Here is a 19,383-nt window from a genome sequence, read left to right on the forward strand (position 1 = left end):
ATGCAAATGGGAACAAATATTTCACACCAAATACAATACCATTTCGTTTAGGCCAGCTTATCTGATTATTCTTGACTCAGTCACAAGTCAGAACACTTGCATGTTATGGAAACTATTTAGTTCAAATATGCATCTGATAAAGATCCTGTTCTCAAATTTGAGGCACTTTCTCCAGCTATCAGAAACATCCAGGAGTTGCATACCTGTGATACAGGGAGCCTTCATGGCAGATAGAGCCTTATCTGTGTTGCTAATCCTGGAACTGTTTACCATAGTAACCATGATCCCCTTTACTTTCAGGTGCAAGTTGCAATCAAGTGTCTCAGCAAAGACAGACTTCAAAATGGAACTCAGGAATTTTTAAAAGAAGCTTCTGTTCAGCAGAGTATAGACAATGAAAACATTGTTCGACTTTATGGTGTTGTTATTGACAAGGACAATGCCCTAATGTTGGTAAGTTTAATATGACCTTGAACATTTATTGAAAAATGCTGTAATAAAACTTAAAATGAGTTTTTGTGATAATCATAGGTGCTGGATTATGTGCACTTTTATTTGAAATATGGAAGAACAAAAAAATTATTCTCTCTATAGAAACGATGATGTGTGATGTATTAATTCAGGAAGAAGTGTGAAAGTGAAGCAATCTTTTTTTTTGTGAGAAATGGGTTTGTAAAATTAGTTTCTTTCATAGCTGTCTGTTGGAAAACATTCTTCAGTATGGACAAGTGCCACTATGATGTAGTCCTTAATGCAGGGGAGATAACAATTTAGGATAAAAAAGATTTGTGTCATTTTTAAAATTCATTTGTACTGGGTTGCCTTAATGAAATTAATCATCAAATGATTCTAGATGAAATGATACATATAGTATTCCCAGAAATTATTGAGAATCATGTTGCGTCATGTAACTCATTACGTTTATTAACTTCTGGCGTTTTACTTACATAAACATGTTAAAACATCATCCTTTTACAGTCTCAGTCTTGTTTTAGTACTTTGTTAGACCTCCTCGCTCAGCAATGCATGCCTGAATACACCTAGGCACACTACCCATCAAAGTTTGTAGGTAATCGTGTGACAGGGTATCCCAATATTGGACCACCTCGGCCTTCATATCTTCAATATTTCTCAGTCCTTTTTGGTTTATTCTGTCCTTCATGACTCCCCACACATTCTCAATTGGGTTTAGGTCTGGGCTGTAACTGGGCCAGTCTAAAACTTGAACATTTTCGCCCGACAACCAGTGTTTTGTGTAGCGCGCAGTGTGTTTTGGGTCATTATCATGCTGGAAAATCCAATCATCTTCATACAATGTTTGTGCTGTCGGAAGAAGGTGACCATTTAGAATGTCAACGTATCTTTCTTTTGTCAAGTTTCCTGTGAAAACACACAATGGCGTCACTCCGCGAGCCGATATGCCACCCCACATGTGAAACTTCGGGCTATGTTTTGGTCGCTGGTAGATAGGTTTGACAGAATCTTTGGTCCAAATTTTCACACAGTTAGGGAAAAGCCAAACAGAACTTTCATCCGAAAAGAAAACATTATTCCAATCTTGACTTTCATGAGCCCGACACCAGTTTAAACGTTTTTCCTTTTGTGCATCTTTCATCAACGGCGAGGGAATTCCACGTTTTTTCACCCAATTAAGTCTCTGTAATTCCTGCCTAACTGTTTCATTGCATACCTGAGGACTTCCTCTGCTAATCATTTCATTTCTGATGTTCTCAACACTTTTCAATTTGCCCCTACTCACAATCTGCCCAAGTCTTCGGCGATCCACAACCCTGAATTTCCTAGGCCGACCTGCCCCTGCTTTGTGCTCTATCCCGGTTCCTGTTTGAATATTCTTCAAAGTTTTGTATACTGTAGACAGAGGAATACCATGTCTACAAGCTAGCACTTTAGCATCAGCCTCACCCCTTTCAAAATCTTATAGAATGAGCTTTCTTTTCTCTCTTGCTGTAAATTGTGCCATGTCAACACAGGAAGCCGTCTGCTCAGATAAGGGAGATAACTCTTGACGTAATGAGCTGCCTTCTAAGCCTTCAAGAGTTGTCTCCATTATTTAGTATGCTTAGTGCATAGTGAAAGCCCTTTTTCCAATCTTAGCATCATTAGAAAAAAACCCAAAGATTTTCTCAATAATTTCTGGGAACACTGTACAAGTATGATTATGATATTTTTATGATATTTTTAAACAGAAACACACAAAACATGGTGTTGAAAATCTACTTGTGATCACTGGATACTTGTCTTTTTTCAGTCAAAAAAAAACAACACATGTTATGGAAATAGTTTATTGTATTTTCGGGATATGTAATTGCTTATATGGTGAATGCATATAAGTCAGGTCAAATTTCATCCGGTGGTGAATAAATTACAAATGGCAAAGTATTAATGTTTCCTAACACAGGCTGGCTAGTCAACCGGGGCATTGCAATATCTCCATTTATGACCATATTTATCGGATTGGTGTTTAAGACCTCAATTCTGAATCCTGAAAAAAAAAAGCAAATTTGTTTCTTACACAACTTACAGGTGTCTTTATGAGTTTATTCTGAAGGTAAAGTCAGCCCCCTAACTGCAGTTAGTGTTTATTGCATTTCAGAAATATTTACAGCCCCATTAAAAAGCAATATTTGTCAGAGCTGTTTTGCCATGATACAAACAGGATTTGTTTAGAGTTTATCTACCAACCAGCGTCACCAAGGTCAGGTCCAAATCCTAGTTGAGGTGACTTTCTCTTCCAAACACTGCCACTCAAATGTGACCTTTTGAAATTAAGTCGAACCTAGCCTTAGGGGAACAGAAAGACTTTAATCATCAGATTGGCCTATTTTAGAGTTTTCATGAAGAAATGTTCCATATATAAATACCTTTATTATGAAAATACCCTTAAGGTATTATGTTGTGTAAGGCTTGTGTTAAACTTAATGGTGTGGTGGCTTATACAGCTCCAGCTAAACTGTGAAATTAGTCAATGGGTTGTAATGTATGCCCCAAGCCATGTTGGGAAATGTATGAGAAGTTAGCAGAAGCTACTTAGGTTCTCATCAGGAATGCTCCCAGTTTAAGCATTTTTTAAAGTTAATTTATTTGAGGTTACTGAAATGAGAATAATGTCCATTTCTGGAACAGAACTATTAAACTCTTGAATGTTTCTAGAATGAATATGCTACCCAGATGGGTCCAGTGATAGGCTGGTGCTTTTTGATTTTGGAGATATGTTTCAATATTTTTTTAGTAGTTTATCTGACATAAAATTAGATTTTACTGAAAATGTAAGTCATGCTCATTTCAAGAGAATTCCTCAACTGTTCAATATTTCCAGATGAAACTTAATAAACAGATCAGTAAACCAGTGTCTTTTGATGATTTGGCTTATCTGAAAAAAAAAATGCAGCATTGTTATGCCTTCACTGAACTGAAAATGCCCAACAAATTTATTAATTTAACTAAAACTATCAACAATTTTTTGTTCATCAACAAAGAGTAACTGATGTGATTTTCCTATTTATTTATACAAATCCATAATTTTCTAATCACCTGGATTAAAAATATTCTAGAGGAATGGTTTCCATTGTAATTTGAAATATTTTGTGTTTCAGGTAACAGAGTTAGCACCAATGAGATCCCTGCTGGAATGTTTGAAGGAAACATCTTTAAGATTGGACTTTCCCATTCCCCGATTGTGTGATTTTGCTCAACAAATATGTGATGGAATGTCTTATCTTGAGTCGAAGCGATTAATACACAGAGACCTGGCAGCCAGGAATATTCTAGTGTTCAGTAAGAATAAGGTGAGGAGATCCGTTATCCAGCTTGTGGAAATGTTTACCACAACTGTATCAGTGCAATAGCAGATTTAGTTGCAGAACCTGTGCTTCACAGCAATACTGGTTGCCATCTGGTTTAAGTGTTGGTTCGTCATGCCAAAGATCATGGTATTGCAAGGAAGCATCTTGACCTGCTCAGACGTTGATATTTGGGGTCATGTTTGAAAGAAGTATTGGGAAACGTTGATTTGTACTTCTGAAATTCCATGCTGTTTCAGTCAGCACTGATATGATACATTAAAAGAGGTGATTTGTGTTTCACTTAATGTAGAGAAAAGAGCTTTAATGCTTCCGTTCTAAGTTTAATGTTATTACATACAATGCAGTTTTAGAATTCAGTGTAGGGACAGTGGGGTATCCTAGTGGACAAAGTGTTTGCTTTCACACTGAAGATCCAGGTTTGATTCCCAAGATCGGTACAATATGTGAAGCCCGTTTCTGTTCCCAGCTTTGATATTGCTGGAATATTGCTAAAAGCAGCATAAAATCATACTCACTCACTCACTCACTCACTCACTCTCCCACCCACTCACTCACTCACTCACCCACTTACCCGCATTCATTGTTAAAATGCCCCTGGCAAAAATCACAATCCTTATTTGAAATATTTATAAGATTTTACCTTTCTGCCTTCAAAGGGCAAGGACACAAACTTTGGCATTAAAGATGGGTCCCTGCACTGGTTCATGGTCTGTTTGCCATTACTGCCCTTCTCTCACCCTCTTACTCACTCACTCACTCGCTCAGGTATATGTTTTTGCAACTAGTTTCTAGGTAAGTCATATAAATCACATTTATTTCATCTGAACTATGAAACATTCAGCATTTGACCCTGTTGTGTTTCTGTTTTCAGGTTAAAATAAGTGACTTTGGGCTTTCCCGTGCTCTGGGTGTTGGGAAAGATTACTATCAGAGCAATTTCAGTATAAATCTCAAGTTGCCAATAGCATGGTAAGTTTTCATTTGAGCCTTCAAAGAAATTTTCAGCAAAAGAGATGTGATTGAAATGTGATTGTTCAACCTCCTTGCAATGATGTAATTAAGGTTGAAGCTTATGACAATACAACCAAGTGATCAATAGCATGAGCATTGGTCTACACCTCCACCTGGTTTCACACAGTGATCCTGTTAGTCGCCTATTGCGACAAGCATGGGTTTCTGAAGACCATTCTAATGGGGATCATCATGAGTCTGACGAAAACAACATGATATGATGTTGCAGCAACATGATATGAGGAATTTGTCTGTCAAATTCCAGGTGTAAATCCTTGTTTTTCTCTGTCTCCAGGTGTGCTCCTGAGTGTATCAACTACCTGAAGTTCACCTCTTACAGTGACGTCTGGGCATACGGAGTGACTTTGTGGGAGTTGTTCACGTATGGCTTCCAGCCTTGGGCAGGCATGAGTGGACAACAGGTGAGTGACCACCCATCTCGGACTGTTGCATGGGGTGAAAGTGGCAGGACAGTGGTCAGTGTCATGTTGTATTCCATGTGTTCATTTCATCCTCACCTAGCTAGGAGTGACCACATTGTTAGTTCAAATGTAGTAATGTCTTGCTGTGGACGTGAAGGTTGTCTTCCATCCTCGGTCATCGTGTTAAGTCTCCAGTCTGTTACCAAAATACCCTGGTCCATCGTATCTTTCGTCTCTAGTTACAGTCAGTTGTTATGATTAATGATCAAATCAAATTATGTAGTGATGGTAAGGGATAGAATAGACAGTGCAAATAACATTGGACATGTTCACCATTGTACCTTTGTTTCTGGTTCCAGTCAGCTTTCCCAATGCTATGATTAGCCATCAAATACTATTTTATAATTATGACAAGGAATGGAAAGGACACTGCAAATATCCAGGAACTATTCACCATCATACCTTAGTTCCTTGTTCTAGTTAAATTTCCCCATGCCATAATTAACCATCAAATAAAATGTTACAGTTATGACAAGTAGAATGCATAACAACCTCTATGTTAAACATATAGTCAGTTTTACCTGATGTTTGAGCTCTTGACAGGTGATAATAACAACCTCTATGTTATACATATACTCAATTTCACCTGTTGATGGAGCTCTTGACAGGTGATAATAACAACCTCTATGTTATACATATACTCGATTTCACCTGTTGATGCAGCTCTTGACAGGTGAAAATGAAGAACATGTAGACCATAACATCCTTCGCATATTCAAATTGTAAACACTTCAAGACTCACAAATTATGTGGTTCTTTAACGATTGAAATAAGTATAATTCACTACTGAACAAATTTCTGCTCAGTCTCAAATAGAATTAGCAAAGTTTTTCTGAATTTAAACTTCCTTCTTATCATTTAACAGAAAAGCATTTTTCAAAAATAAATTTTGGTCTAAACCATTTTCATGTTAAATATAAACAATGGATAACTCTTACAAGGATGAGATTTGGAATGTAGATCTGTTCCAAATTTGGGTATATGTAACAGAATGGAGCTGAAATACTCAAGATTATCAAGGATGGACTTTCTTGTGAAATGTCATTTTCATGAACCAGAGTGTCACTGCATGCTTTTAGTGAATATTTAACTGTTTGCAGAGAAGTGGTGACTCATGTGCCCTGTTGTATATTGCCGTGCCAGTTTCACAATATCAGAAATTAACCACATGTGTATTCATCATTTGTACAGCCAGCTGAGCCAATCATCATTCATGAATTACTACTCATGATCATTGTACATTAATATGCAGTGTCACTGCTTGCACTACTGAATTTAGATTAACAAGTTGGTGTCGTGGTGATCATTTGTGATATCACAAATATTCTGTGATGTTTTGCTTTCATGTCACCACACATTTAATTTGTTTTGATTTCATTGTCAGTTTCCAAATTAAAACTACTGATTATAAAATTGAATGAATTTTTTAAATAAACTTGAATTCTTTGAAAATTATTAATATTTCCGTAGCTTATGTTTGTTTGTTGTTTTATACCTTCTCAGGAATGTTCCAACTTTCAGATGGCGATTTTATTGACCTGTTTCATCAGATTTAATGGTGACTAAAAGCAAGACTGTTACAGAATATATGCTTATTTTCATGTTCATTTTTCATGCTCTGCATTCACTAGCCCAAACACAAATGCTTATGTTTCATATTGGAATATATTGTGATAATTATTGTCTGCTTTCACAGGACCCCGCTAAGGCTGTAAGTAAACATTTATGTGGTTAAAGAATGAAACTATTGAACATAAGGATTATCAAACATTCCCAATAACTATTACCAGCTGATGAAGCTGAGTATGGAGATAGAGTCCTTGTTCTAACTGGTGTAGGTTTGCATCTTTAATGGTTTTTATGTTATGTGTATTAAAACTAAAAAATATTTCTTTGTTTTCTGCACTTTTCTGTTGTGTTTATCAACCACCATCATATCATGCACTAATTGCAGTCATCGTTCTTGATTGGTCATGTTTTCTGAATTTAATAATAGCAAATATTTTAAATGCTAATGTTCAAGCTTTAACATATAGTAATGTTGTTTGTGGTGAATGTACTGAAAGACTTTATATTACGTCAACGGAAACGTTATTAATTTGTTATGTATAAGATTCAAAAGAAGTTGTTGAAGATTACGGAGTGTGCAAGTGAATATGGTTTTACACTACCAGTAGCCATATTCCAGCAATATCATGGCAGATGACATCAGAAATGGGCTTCACACATTAAAGATTATTGATTTTTAGATTCAGCTATAGTAATCTGTCAGGCATACACAGATTAACTGTAGTCAAATAAAAAATCAAGTTTTTCTTTGATTTATTTTAAATTTCATATTTAATTATTAAATTTTTTTTTTTATCTTTAAGGTTATTAATTGAGTCAGATGCATCATGTCATATTCAAATGCACAAATCACAGGTTAATTTCCATAACAGCTCATAACTATGGCAAATTTATAAAATGGCACTTGCTTAAGGCAAGCTAGCTCTTTTAACTTCAAACACATACAGAGTTGAAATAACCGCTTTGTCATTCAAATTTAAACGTAACATTTTGTCCATATGCTTTATTTAGCCTGTGTTTGAGAGGTATTTGGAATGTATGCAAGACAGACATTTTAGTGATTAAATAGGCTATAATTCTAAACACAATTACTTTAGGAATGATTGAAAAAGAGCAAAACTGTATATGACGTAGCTGACAGTTGAAGCAATTGCTTGGTGAATGAGAGAATATCCAGTAAAGATTATCAGAACAGAGTCAAGAAAATAACAGAAAAAGGAATATTTGTGATGATGAGTGCTGTTGTATGATGTTGGTTTATATTCACTCCAGAGTTCACCCAACTTGACACGTAACAGTCATTTCACTTAACACATCTGTCTCTTTCAGCTTCCTGCTAGATTTAGCTTAACATCTTCATCTGAATCTTTGTGTGAAACAGTTCCCTCCCCTTGTGTTTGCAATTTGATATTCATTCCCATCATTCCCTGGTTTCATGTAATATGTCTGACATCATCTTAAACTGATAGAAAATATTGATCCAATATAAATGAACGTCTCACTTTTGAAATCCAAACATGCCATATTTCCTCTTAGTCTTTTCATTCTTTTCACTTTTGATGTCGAATCACAAAAAAAATAATGGGTAGAGTTCTGTTCTTAAAAACTACATGGTGTTTAATCTTTGAGGGATGTTTGAATGATACTTGGCGTTTCTGGGTATGGTGTTTAATTGAGGAAATATGGTACACGGATTTGGTTCAGTCCTGAAACTAATCAAACCTGATAAGAAGTTTGACTTCTTTGTGGAGATCCATGTGCAGGCTTTGATATTTGCTTTGATTGAGAATTGTGTGGTGTGTGCAGGCTCATGCATTTGATAAGCTAACAGAAAACAATTTGTAACTGTCATTGACTGTTTGAATGCTTTGCAGCAAACGTTGAAAGCTTCCATGCATCAATGTTTTCCATTCCATCTTTGTGCTTTGCCACAACGGTTACATTATCTTCTATGCATTTGATTATTTTCATGCAAACACATGCATTGGGTATATGTCCATTTTTCATCTGTTGAACATTATCTTTGATGTATACCACATTTTGTAGTATTTTGTATGCCAGAATGACCACTTTTGGTGATGAGGTTTGGGTACTGAAGGCCATTTGTTTGAAAATATTGTGTGAAATGTATCATGTTATGTTCAAACTAACTGCTTGCATGTGAAGTCTTTTTGTGACGTAACATTATGCTATTGCACTTTGGAGAAGATCATTCAGCTATATTTTCTGAGAGTGTGAGAGACTGAGTTGCTGTCAATGCCACCCTGGAGGCAGTGGGGTAGCCTAGTGGTTAAAACATTCGCCAATCATGCTGAAGACCTGGATTCGATTTCCCACATGGGTACAATGTGTGGGAACTTGCTCAACTTGCCACTTTGAACAGTTGTATATTGGCATATTGGCTTACGAGTGGAAATCAGAAATTAATGCTTCTTCCAGACATTTATCACTTCAGTGAAACCTTTCGGTATCACGTTGACCAACCTGGAAATATTTTGTTTGAATTTAAATCCTTAGACATTCCTAAGGGAGGTAATTCTGTATAACAAAGTGCAGTGCCATCTTCTGTGAGTAGCAGGTTAGTGGTGGGTTTGTTGTTTACCACCTCGTTCAGCAATATTCCAGCTATATGGTGGCAGTCTGAATCTTCACAGGTCAGAAGCAGAAGAGAAATTGGAAATAAACCTATTTGTTTATGTATGTGATGTTGGTTATTCATTGCTTGCATATGTTTTCTGTTGAGCTTCACAACACTGAGTGCTTGTTATGAAATATGCGTTATCATCAACTCGATGCTTATGTCTGTTGTTTTTGTGCATTGAAATTCAGTGACAGATGTTGAGGGTCACCATAGCCACTTTTGGAATGTGAATCAACGCAGGGCAAACATTGTCCACTGCCTTTTTGTAACTTCCGTCTTCAGAAAACTGAGTGACCCTCTGATTAAAGTGTTGCCATGTTACACTGTGGACCAAGGTCTGGGTCATGAGTACAATGTGTGATGGCCATGTCTCCTATCCAGAAGTGGGATATTGTGAGAAAATTGAGGGATATTGCTGAAATATAAAGGGATATAGGGGGATATTGCTGTGATACAGGTGGTGATTTTGGGGGGGGACAATTCACTTATATTGCTGTAATATTGTAGGGATATATGACATTAACAAATATATGTTGAGGACATATTGCAGAGGTATTAATGTAACAATGGGAGTATTGATACTATGTTGGTTGTCAGTAAGACTGTTAAGCAATACTGAAAAGTTCACAAATCACAGAGGTTTCTGCATATAGTACCAGATGTGAGCCAATCAACAAGTAAATGGCAATGCAGCCCATTACCATTTGGCTGACAGGGCAGAATATGAGTCGAGTGTAGAGTTGAATAGTAGGGGTTTAAGACTTGAACTCTTTGCTTCAGATTCTGGAAGCCATTGACCAGCCCAACAATCAGCGTCTGGAGAAGCCAGACCTGTGTCCAGTGGAGTATTATGATCTGATGATGAAGTGCTGGGAGCATGAACCGGAGGAGAGGACAACATTCAGTCAGATCTTCCTCAAGTTGCCACAGGTTTGTCTGTTTGTTTGTTGTTCAGTGCCACACTCAGCAATATTCAAATAATATGGCGACAGTCTGCAAATTAATCAAGTCGGGACAAGACAATCTGGCATGAGCATTGATCTATGTCATTGGGATATGATGACATGTGTCAGCCAAGTCAGGAAGTCAGACCACCAGATGCAGCTAGTCGTTTCTTACAAGCATGGGTTGCTGAAGACCAGTTGTAACCAAGATCTTCATGGGCCTGCTACTCATCTGCTAGGTTACTTCAACAGTGATGTTGGGATGATGATGATGATGATGATGATTTGATGATGATGATGATGGTGGTGGTGGTGATGGTGATGATGATGAAGACGTAATGGCTTGAAACAGACTGAGACTTTACATCAATTTCCTTTCATCTTCTTCCTTAGACAGTGTTGCTGAGCTGGTGCCTTTGTGTTGCAGATCCGCCCAGTTCAAGTGAAGGCCGTCAAGGACTACCCCCAGGTCACACTGGAGAAGGACCACCTCTATTACAAGTCTTATGATGTCATTATCACACTGGATAAGAAGTGAGTTGCACACAGATCATTACTTGAACAAAATATGATGAAGTACATCTGACCTGGGGTCTGATGCGACCCTGTCTTAAGTTTGAGATTGGAAAGTTGTAGCATGGAGTTGTCTCTATGGAACTGCATCTGTATGGTATAGCATCTGTATGGTATAGCATCTGTATGCCTTTTGTTTCAAAACCACAGGCTGATTACATTCAGGTACAACATGGAATGTGTTCTACTTGTTGTACTGTCCTATTCTTCAAAGATTTGTCAAGACCTCCTCAGAGGCCAATATTTGTCTTCGGATCTGCAGCAGTTGCAAACATCCATATTTATGCCATATATCAGTTCCACTGCTACTGCTGCTGCTGTTGATGATGGTGGTGATGCTGAAACATTTTGTCTTTCAGGCCTTCAGATGCACCCAGTATTGGGTTGTGGAAGGGAGCTCTCAACAATGGTAAAAGTGGTTACTTTGATCCAACAAACACCGTGCCCTTCATTGAACCCAAGACAAGCCCCATCTCACTACCAAAGACGAACCTCACACGAAAGGGTGAGTCGTGGATCTGTTGTCTTCCTTAGATATATATTGCCCTCAGTAGAAACTGAAAGAGCCCACTTAATGAAGGCTGAGAGGCCAAAAGCTTGAGACCATGTGTATATTTAAGTATTTATTGGCAGGTCTTGAATTAACCTGAAATATAAATGTATCAGTTAATGTCAGAGGTACTGTTGTATGTAGAGATGAGACTTACACTGCTGCAATTGTCATGCTCAGATGATCAGTGTCATTGACATCAAAGATCAAATTTCCATAGAGAAAATGTTGGTTCAACTGCTGCTAGTCACAAATCCTATGAAAACCAAACCCTGTCACTGAACATCACCACAACACAACACAACGTAATATGTACCAGGGACCAGTCCAGGAAATGCTCCTTGTAACTCCTTGTTCAGCATACTTCAGCAAACCTCAGCCTCACTCGCACACATCAGTGGATAACGATGGGTGAGGGACTTTAAGGACAAATTTACTGTCCTTTTGTAAATTGTAATATTCATGAGAAACAGTATTCTGTACGCAAGTTTGCAGTGAGTGTTTGAGGTAAGTGCATCAGCGCTCTTGTGAGCAAACTCATGTCTGTGGACTTTGTGTTTCTACTTGCAGAGTCCAACAGGAAGTCCAGTCGCAAGCTGAGGCTTGACATGATCAGTGGCCCACAAAACGACCTGAGACACACGGGGCATATCGGCTATGATGGAGCTGTGTTTGGAGATGTTGGCTTTATAGGGGAGGCTTACGACAAACTGCCTGCACGAGGTACCAACTTTCATCTCTCTATCTGTACTGTCTGACCTTGCATGTATTAGTAGGAGTAAATATCATGAATAAAAAGGTCAGAGTTCATTTTAGTTTTTATAATTCTATTCTCATTATATTGATAATTCCTGTGACTTTTTTCCCTGTTTAACATATTTTCCCATAGTCCTAGATCCTGTCTTCACTCCCTCTTCATACTGTTAACAAAAGTCTTTTTCACAGTCATTTATAAATACATAATAAGTCTACAAGTTAATCATCTTCAGTATGCTTGTTATCCTACATATCATGTTTGTCGTGCAGTGTTAGAAGTATATGGAAATGTCAGAGACTTTGAAGTGACGAAAAAGGTTAATGATTTGTGAAAAATTAAACATTTTCTGCGACTGAGTGAATTAGCTGGTTTCAATCATTATGTGAGAGTGAAGAAATTACATCTTTTTCTGACAATATTTTAGGCAAATCAGGTGATGAGAGTGTGCGGTCATCTATGACGTCAATCGATCATCGGGACAGTCCTGACAGGGAAGGTTACAGGGGAACCAATGGCTATGGACATTCGTGGTAAGTGAGCTGAGTTAGCCATAACAACCTGGACCTTCACTTATTACTGCAACATTACACTTTGTATTTAGTGGTATGAATCTTACCTGGGTTAGAGTTTTGTCCCTTGGAGGGTTTGCTTTGTATTGTGGCCAAGCATATGGCATCATGGTGGTTGGTCACAGCCTTTCTTCTGTCTACTGTGTCCATCAATAATAATTGAGGGTAATCAAAAAACACAAGATACTGACCATTGTGCCGGATCCATCAAGACCCGTGCTAGAATTGATTTTCAGCAACCCATGCTTGGCGTATGAGGCGACTAACGGATGGTCAGACTCACTGGCTTGGTTGACATGTCATCGTATCACATTTGAGTTGAACGAGGTTTACGTTGTTAATCACTGGCCATGCGTCGTCTGGTCCAGACTCAATTATTTATAGACTGCTGCCATATAGCTGGAGTATTTGCTGAGTGAGGTGTTAAACAACAACAATCGATCAACCAATCACATCAGTTCAGTGCTTCCGTTTATACATTAACTGTTATTCACAGTGGACAAGTTTCTGTTTCTTCAGATTGCTTGTGTTGTGTGTTGTATTCTTGCGAATAATGTCCCTGTCCAACAGAATGTTTGATGAGTAAGATGGGTTTGGTGTATAGCATTGGGGGAATAGTGGGGTAACTGAGTGTTTAAAGCATTGGCATATTACACTGAGGAGCTGGATTGGATTGCCTTTATGGGTACAATGTGTGAAGCCCATTTCTGATGTTGCCCTTTGTCATATTGCTGTAATATTGCCAAATGTGGTGTAAAACTCCACTCACTCATTGAAGCTGCACTTTTTCTGTGCAGGATGAGCTCCGAATCTCTAGATAGTCACCCTGGGGAAGACAGACAGTATCAGGATATTGATGACGATGGTATTCTTGGTGACTTCAAGATTCCTGATCTCACAGTGAGTATATCAATGATATATATTTCAGAGTCTTATGTCAGAGTTCAGAAGATGAAGCAAAGATGATGCGTAAGTCATACAGCTTGTTTGAGGGAAAAGGAATTATCCTGACTGTCACACTTGTTGAGGTATATCGGACCATCTTTCCCTTGTTCCCAGTTGGTGGCTATTGGTTTCAAAGCAGAGACTGACTGGCTGTGGCTTACCTGGTCCAGATCCAATATGTTATTAATAGTTCTAAAAGCCTTTGTTGGTGATAGCGATTTCTTAGACAAACAGGGAAATACTGACACATTATTTATTCATTGGTGTTGTACCTGGAAGACTAAAATCTATTTTTCAGAAGTTGTAAGTTTAGAGGAAGCTTCATGATTTAAGAGATATATTTTCAAAACATTGTCATAATCCTCTTTGCATTATAAGTGTATTTAATTAGAAATAAAAAACAAAAACAAAAAAGGAAAAGAAAAAAAAATTGAGGCAACTCAAGGAGGAAGTTACAACAGTTGCAAGGCAACTGGCTCGAGCCTAGTCAGGAAAAGGCGTTACATGAACATTGATTCCTGACTCCAAATGCTGATGGACTATATTGTAAACAACATCATCGGGGGCATCGCCTACACAGGCCACGTGTCCGAACTTCTTAAACTCAAAGACAGTGAATGTGATCCACGGAAAATGACAATGTGTAAATAACATTATTTATGTTTTTATATGAATCAATGAAATGTTTATTTAAATCTCATCAGATTTTTTTTTAAAACAAATAAGTTCATAAAATCTCTTTACTTGCCATTTTCATATGTGCCTAAATTACAGCGCGCCCACTTTAATCCTGTTTTCTTTGTCAGAGCCTCTGAGTGGGACACGCTGTGTTCATTCAGCCATAACATTGCATTGGAAGTATCGCGAAGGATACGGTCATTGAACCGAGAAGCAGTCCTTGCTGGTCATGAACCTATTCATTATTTGCTTGTTCAGTTTTCATGAGGAAAGTTGGCTATGAAACCTAAGATTAACCCTCAATTCATTTTTCAGAAGCTTTCATTTATATCCTTGAACTATGGATTATTGGATGTGTAAGAAACATTCTTTGTTTTGTACCCATAATAACAACTGCAAAACATCTGACTAACTGGAGTGGTGGGAAAGCCTGCTGATGAAAGTGTCCGCTCATCACATGAAGACCCGGGCTCAATTCCCAACATGGGTTCATTTATTTTTGGAATTATACAATAAACAGTCACTGAAGACTCACAGCACAGTTCATTAAAGTATATAAATGTTTCATAATGTTTCACCCTGCTCTTCCTCCAACAGAGCTCCCTGGATCTGGGTCCATCCTTCATGGATGAAGTGCTCCGGGCTCTAGATGAGAAGGAGAAGAAGCTGGAAGGGAGTTCCACAGAGCCATCGCCTAGCAATGGAGGTAGCAAACTGGACGATCTAACGCTTAACGACTTTGATCGGAGTCGATCAGTGTCTCCAGGTGGCGAGGGAAGACCTCCTCCATTACCGATGTCTCCACCTCGAGTGGTAAGGGTGTACTATAGCTTCTGTAGAACTTCCTCATAACTCACGTGACAAGTTTGTTTTGTTTTTTACTCTTCCTCATTTCTAAAATAATCACTTTGATCATGTTTATAAGTCCTTTCAGACTGTCTCCTTTTTTCCTTGCCCAGTACATTGCCCAGTTGGTGTACTAAAGATAACAATTTGAACCTATTATCATCCACATTTAGGGGGCATTTGGAGTAGCTTAGTGGTTAAAGCGTTCGCTCGTCATGCCAAAGACCCAGTTTCCATTCCCGCATTGGTGCTATGTGTAAAGCTCATTTCTGATGTCCCCTGCCTTGGTATTGCGGGAATATAGCTAAAAACGGTGTAAAACTAAGCTCACTCTTTTATGACCGCAAGGTCTTTTTAAAAAGTTGATATGCCTGTAATAGTCTCAGTTGTAAAGAGAAAGTGGAACTGTCATTGGTTAATATAAAATCAGCATTACCATTTTCACAATATCATTTGGTCATATATGTTGTTGTTCCTAATATTCTGTATTACTGCGTACATTTATTTGATTTTTAACCTTTGTAATTCAGTTTTAGAGATGGTGTGAAAAGGGTCCATTTTCATAGAAATGCGGGCTTTGGACTCTATTAGCACACCTCTCTGAAGGTGTTGGGAAAGGTTTCTGTGCCGTATTCCATGGCAAAAAATCTAAATTCTGTTGAAATGTTTAATTTTTCATTTCTGTTCAAATCCAAAGCCATTTTGTGAATTTTCTATATTCTGCCCTGTCGAGTTATGGCAGGTAAGAAATGGCTGGTATATTTTATTTAAGTGAATCTTGCAATCACCCGTGTTTTGGGTAAACAGTAAGACAAATGTCAACTTGACCATGGTTTACTTCTTTCCATGTACATACGCACTTCAGGTGGTTATTCAGAATGATGTAAATAATATACAGCAACATTCAACCAGTGACTGTTAGCTTCAGTAAATTTAGGAAACTTTACTACATTTTAGAAACATCTTTTGACTTATATGTTATACTTCTATAGAGCATTTGAAGTCAACACCAGAAATTGGCAAAATTCTGTAGAAAAGTTTTTTTCTGCAAGATAGAAATGTTTCTGCAATTTGAAGACATATCTGCAAATTACATGGAATACAGTGCACACTGATGCCTGCATGTGTTGGATATCCAGCTTTGGGGATAGGTTTGTGCATGTTCCATATAATTAAGATCCTCTAGGTTCCAGTTCTTAACAAAGTATTCCATGACTAGAGCGGTTATGAATGTTAAGACCATATTTTTGGAACCTGTCACTAAGACAGAATTATGGAAAAAATCAAACTTTCATTGGGGAACATGTGCATTTTAGCTTCTGGTGTTGGGATTGCATTTACATCTTAAATCTTCCAAATCAAGGGGAAGTGTTTCTGGAAATTAGCAGAAATTGGTGTTTGCTGTCTGTTTGGGCTGATGGTCAGATCTTCTAACTCTGTGATCAGCATAACTGGCCATATAAATATACTTCTCAGATATTACTTAGTTTGAGTCTCATAAATGTATGACTAGATTCTTCACTTTTCTAATTATTTCCATTAACACTTTTTTGAATTGTTAAATAACAGTTTCATTGGTGGATTTGTGTTTTTCAGCAAGCTCTGGTTTGTGGTGCTCTGTGTTGCTTTCACTTCTCTGCTCTTTGTTCTATTTTGCTTTTTCTCTAAAAACAGTCACTAGAAAAATGCTATCATTTCAGGAACCTCGGCGCTCTGATAGTCGTTCTGAGCCTAAAAAACAAGCCAAGGTGAAACCAATGTCAGCTTCAGATGAAAAAATGATGGAATCAGCCATCGCACTTGCAAACGAATTTGCTTCTCAGAATCAGAAGAGGGACAGTCAGAGTCCGCCAACATCCCCAACAACTAAGACAGAAAAGAAACGCACAGAATCTGAGAGTAGTAGTGACTCTCCAAATCTCATGTCTAAGTTGAAAAAGATTTCGATTAAACGTAGTCCTAAACAAGAACGCAAAAGGACGTTTTCTGATGACATGAACAATAGGGGTGACTTAGATGGCGAACTCCCACCAGAGGCTCAAGAAGCCTATAATATGTTGGTAGTTCGTGGAACATGCAAAGATAATGATGAAAGCTCTGACAATAGTCGCCAGTCGCCTGAGAGAGCATCACCAGCAAGTGATGCTGTGTTTTCTAGTTCCTCAGAGATCCAATTAAGTCAACCTAAGCCTTCTCCAACTGCGTCTTCTGTAAACGTACGACCCCCTCTTCCAGTCACAGAACCCAGACCCCCTCCACCTAAACCTACCCCAAGACCACGAATTGATCCAAAAAAGTCTGAAATCCCTGTTCCTCGACCTCGACCTGAGGTTGTTCAGAGAGTAGAACCAACACAAATAAACCGAGTGGAACCCACTCCTAGAATCGGGGTCTCCATGTCTGTTGACGTCCCCGATGCAAAGACTGAAACGAAGACAGAAAGCAGTATTCCTCATTCTGTGCAGAGGCAACAAAGTTTACCTGAACCAAAAAGTCGGGAGAGAGAGGAACTGAAAAAAACAATTGAAATCGTGCGTGTTGATTCGCCTCGGAAGGAGGAGAAAGTTGAGGTTAGTGCAAGCAGTTCAGAGGACTTGCCATCGAAATCGGACAGTGAAACAAAAGAAGCACCAAAGTCTTTCTTCGATGAGGATTTCAGTGAACCGTCTCCAAGGGAAATTATGTCCAAGTTGCGTGAAAAGCGAGTGACCAGATCATTGGATCACCAGCGAGGAATGTCAGGAGAAGGTGAAGCACCTCCAACACGGAGTCTGCGGGAACCTCAAGGAATTCCTGGAAAAGGACCATCAGCACCAAGCACTCCAGCAGAAGAAGAGGAAGTTGATACAAATCCATTACGCATGCTTAGAGGAGGTGCGATACCAATTCGCACAGGACGTGGTGCCCCAGGTACAAATACAAAGCATTCTCTCAGATATCCTAAGTTACAATTTTCAAATCCACAGTTTCAGCGGATGATCAGCGATCCTGGAGACAGGTGGCGACAACGACATTTTATCCCTGACCCTGACGTTGCTCCAGCTGTTCCACCCCGGACGTACAGCTGTAGTGACAGTGACAACAACAACAACAACAACACTGTTCCTCTGCCACCCAGAAACCCTCTGAGACCATCAAGTCTCAACGCTAGGCCGCGGGAGAGAAAATACCCGCTTTTGCTCAGCCCCCAAAACCCAGGTCGCACTTCTTTCTCATACCCTGTATCGTGTCGCCAGCCTTCCTCGTCATCCCACGTGCATGAGCCACCCCCTGACCTCCCCCCAGCCCCTCCCACTCCTCTCCATCAGGAGTTCGATGCAGACGATGATAACGTATTCAGTTCACCAAGTCCGCCTAGGTCACCGTTGCTAAAACCAGTCCAACGGCCAGTAAGAAAGTATTATATCAGTAATGTCGAGTGCAGTCTAGATCAGTTGGGATTTTACAACAAGCAGGATCCATTTTGGGTGCAGACAGTGGTATTACCAGAAAGGATCTGCTCAGATAATGAGAGTTCTGAGGATGTCTCCCCACTTCTCCTAGTTAACTACAAGAACTCAGAAAATGTCAGCTACGAAGATTTACTCGACTTTGCGCTTGATAGGTAATTTGACGTAGATATATAACTTAACATATATTAATCGCCTGAGCAGTAAGAGCCTAGGATTGTTATGTACCAATATGGCAGCCACATTTGGAAACATTTAAACTAACCAATGTCAGCATCTATGAATCAGAAAATGGGCATGGTTGGGTAACCCAGTGTTAAAAGCATAATTTCATCACTCCTTGCTTAGAGTGCTTAAAATTCTACTCAGTCACTGAAAATGACAGTATTTTTTGCCATATTGATACATTAACTGACCTGAGTAGGGAATAAGAGTGAAACTTACTGGCTAAAACTTGCTGTATTCTCTGCTTCTGCATCTGCAAGATGGTTTCGGCCTGTAGATTTAATACCTAGTTGAGGGTTGGCAACTGAGAGCTTCATATA

The 19,383-nt window shown here is 38.6% G+C and overlaps 1 protein-coding gene across 10 annotated transcripts in view; it reads left to right on the forward strand.

Moving 5' to 3' along the window:
* LOC137268015 (activated Cdc42 kinase-like) overlaps nucleotides 1–19,383 on the forward strand; it is a 155,426-nt gene that overhangs the window by 123,097 nt on the left and 12,946 nt on the right. For 6 of the 10 annotated variants that reach the window (XM_067802502.1, XM_067802506.1, XM_067802500.1 and 3 more), the window contains 13 exons: nucleotides 301–453; nucleotides 3,615–3,806; nucleotides 4,696–4,793; nucleotides 5,131–5,257; nucleotides 7,014–7,028; nucleotides 10,308–10,457; nucleotides 10,899–11,005; nucleotides 11,404–11,549; nucleotides 12,165–12,317; nucleotides 12,776–12,881; nucleotides 13,718–13,820; nucleotides 15,141–15,356; nucleotides 17,090–18,299. In XM_067802502.1, coding sequence (XP_067658603.1) covers nucleotides 301–453; nucleotides 3,615–3,806; nucleotides 4,696–4,793; nucleotides 5,131–5,257; nucleotides 7,014–7,028; nucleotides 10,308–10,457; nucleotides 10,899–11,005; nucleotides 11,404–11,549; nucleotides 12,165–12,317; nucleotides 12,776–12,881; nucleotides 13,718–13,820; nucleotides 15,141–15,356; nucleotides 17,090–18,299 — 2,776 coding nt within the window. The remainder of the gene's footprint in view (nucleotides 1–300; nucleotides 454–3,614; nucleotides 3,807–4,695; nucleotides 4,794–5,130; nucleotides 5,258–7,013; nucleotides 7,029–10,307; nucleotides 10,458–10,898; nucleotides 11,006–11,403; nucleotides 11,550–12,164; nucleotides 12,318–12,775; nucleotides 12,882–13,717; nucleotides 13,821–15,140; nucleotides 15,357–17,089; nucleotides 18,300–19,383) is intronic. The other 4 variants (XM_067802503.1, XM_067802501.1, XM_067802505.1 and 1 more) reach the window with 1 other exon arrangement.

The sequence above is a fragment of the Haliotis asinina genome, chromosome 16, assembly GCF_037392515.1.
Source record: "Haliotis asinina isolate JCU_RB_2024 chromosome 16, JCU_Hal_asi_v2, whole genome shotgun sequence".
In the NCBI taxonomy this organism is placed as follows: domain Eukaryota; kingdom Metazoa; phylum Mollusca; class Gastropoda; order Lepetellida; family Haliotidae; genus Haliotis; species Haliotis asinina.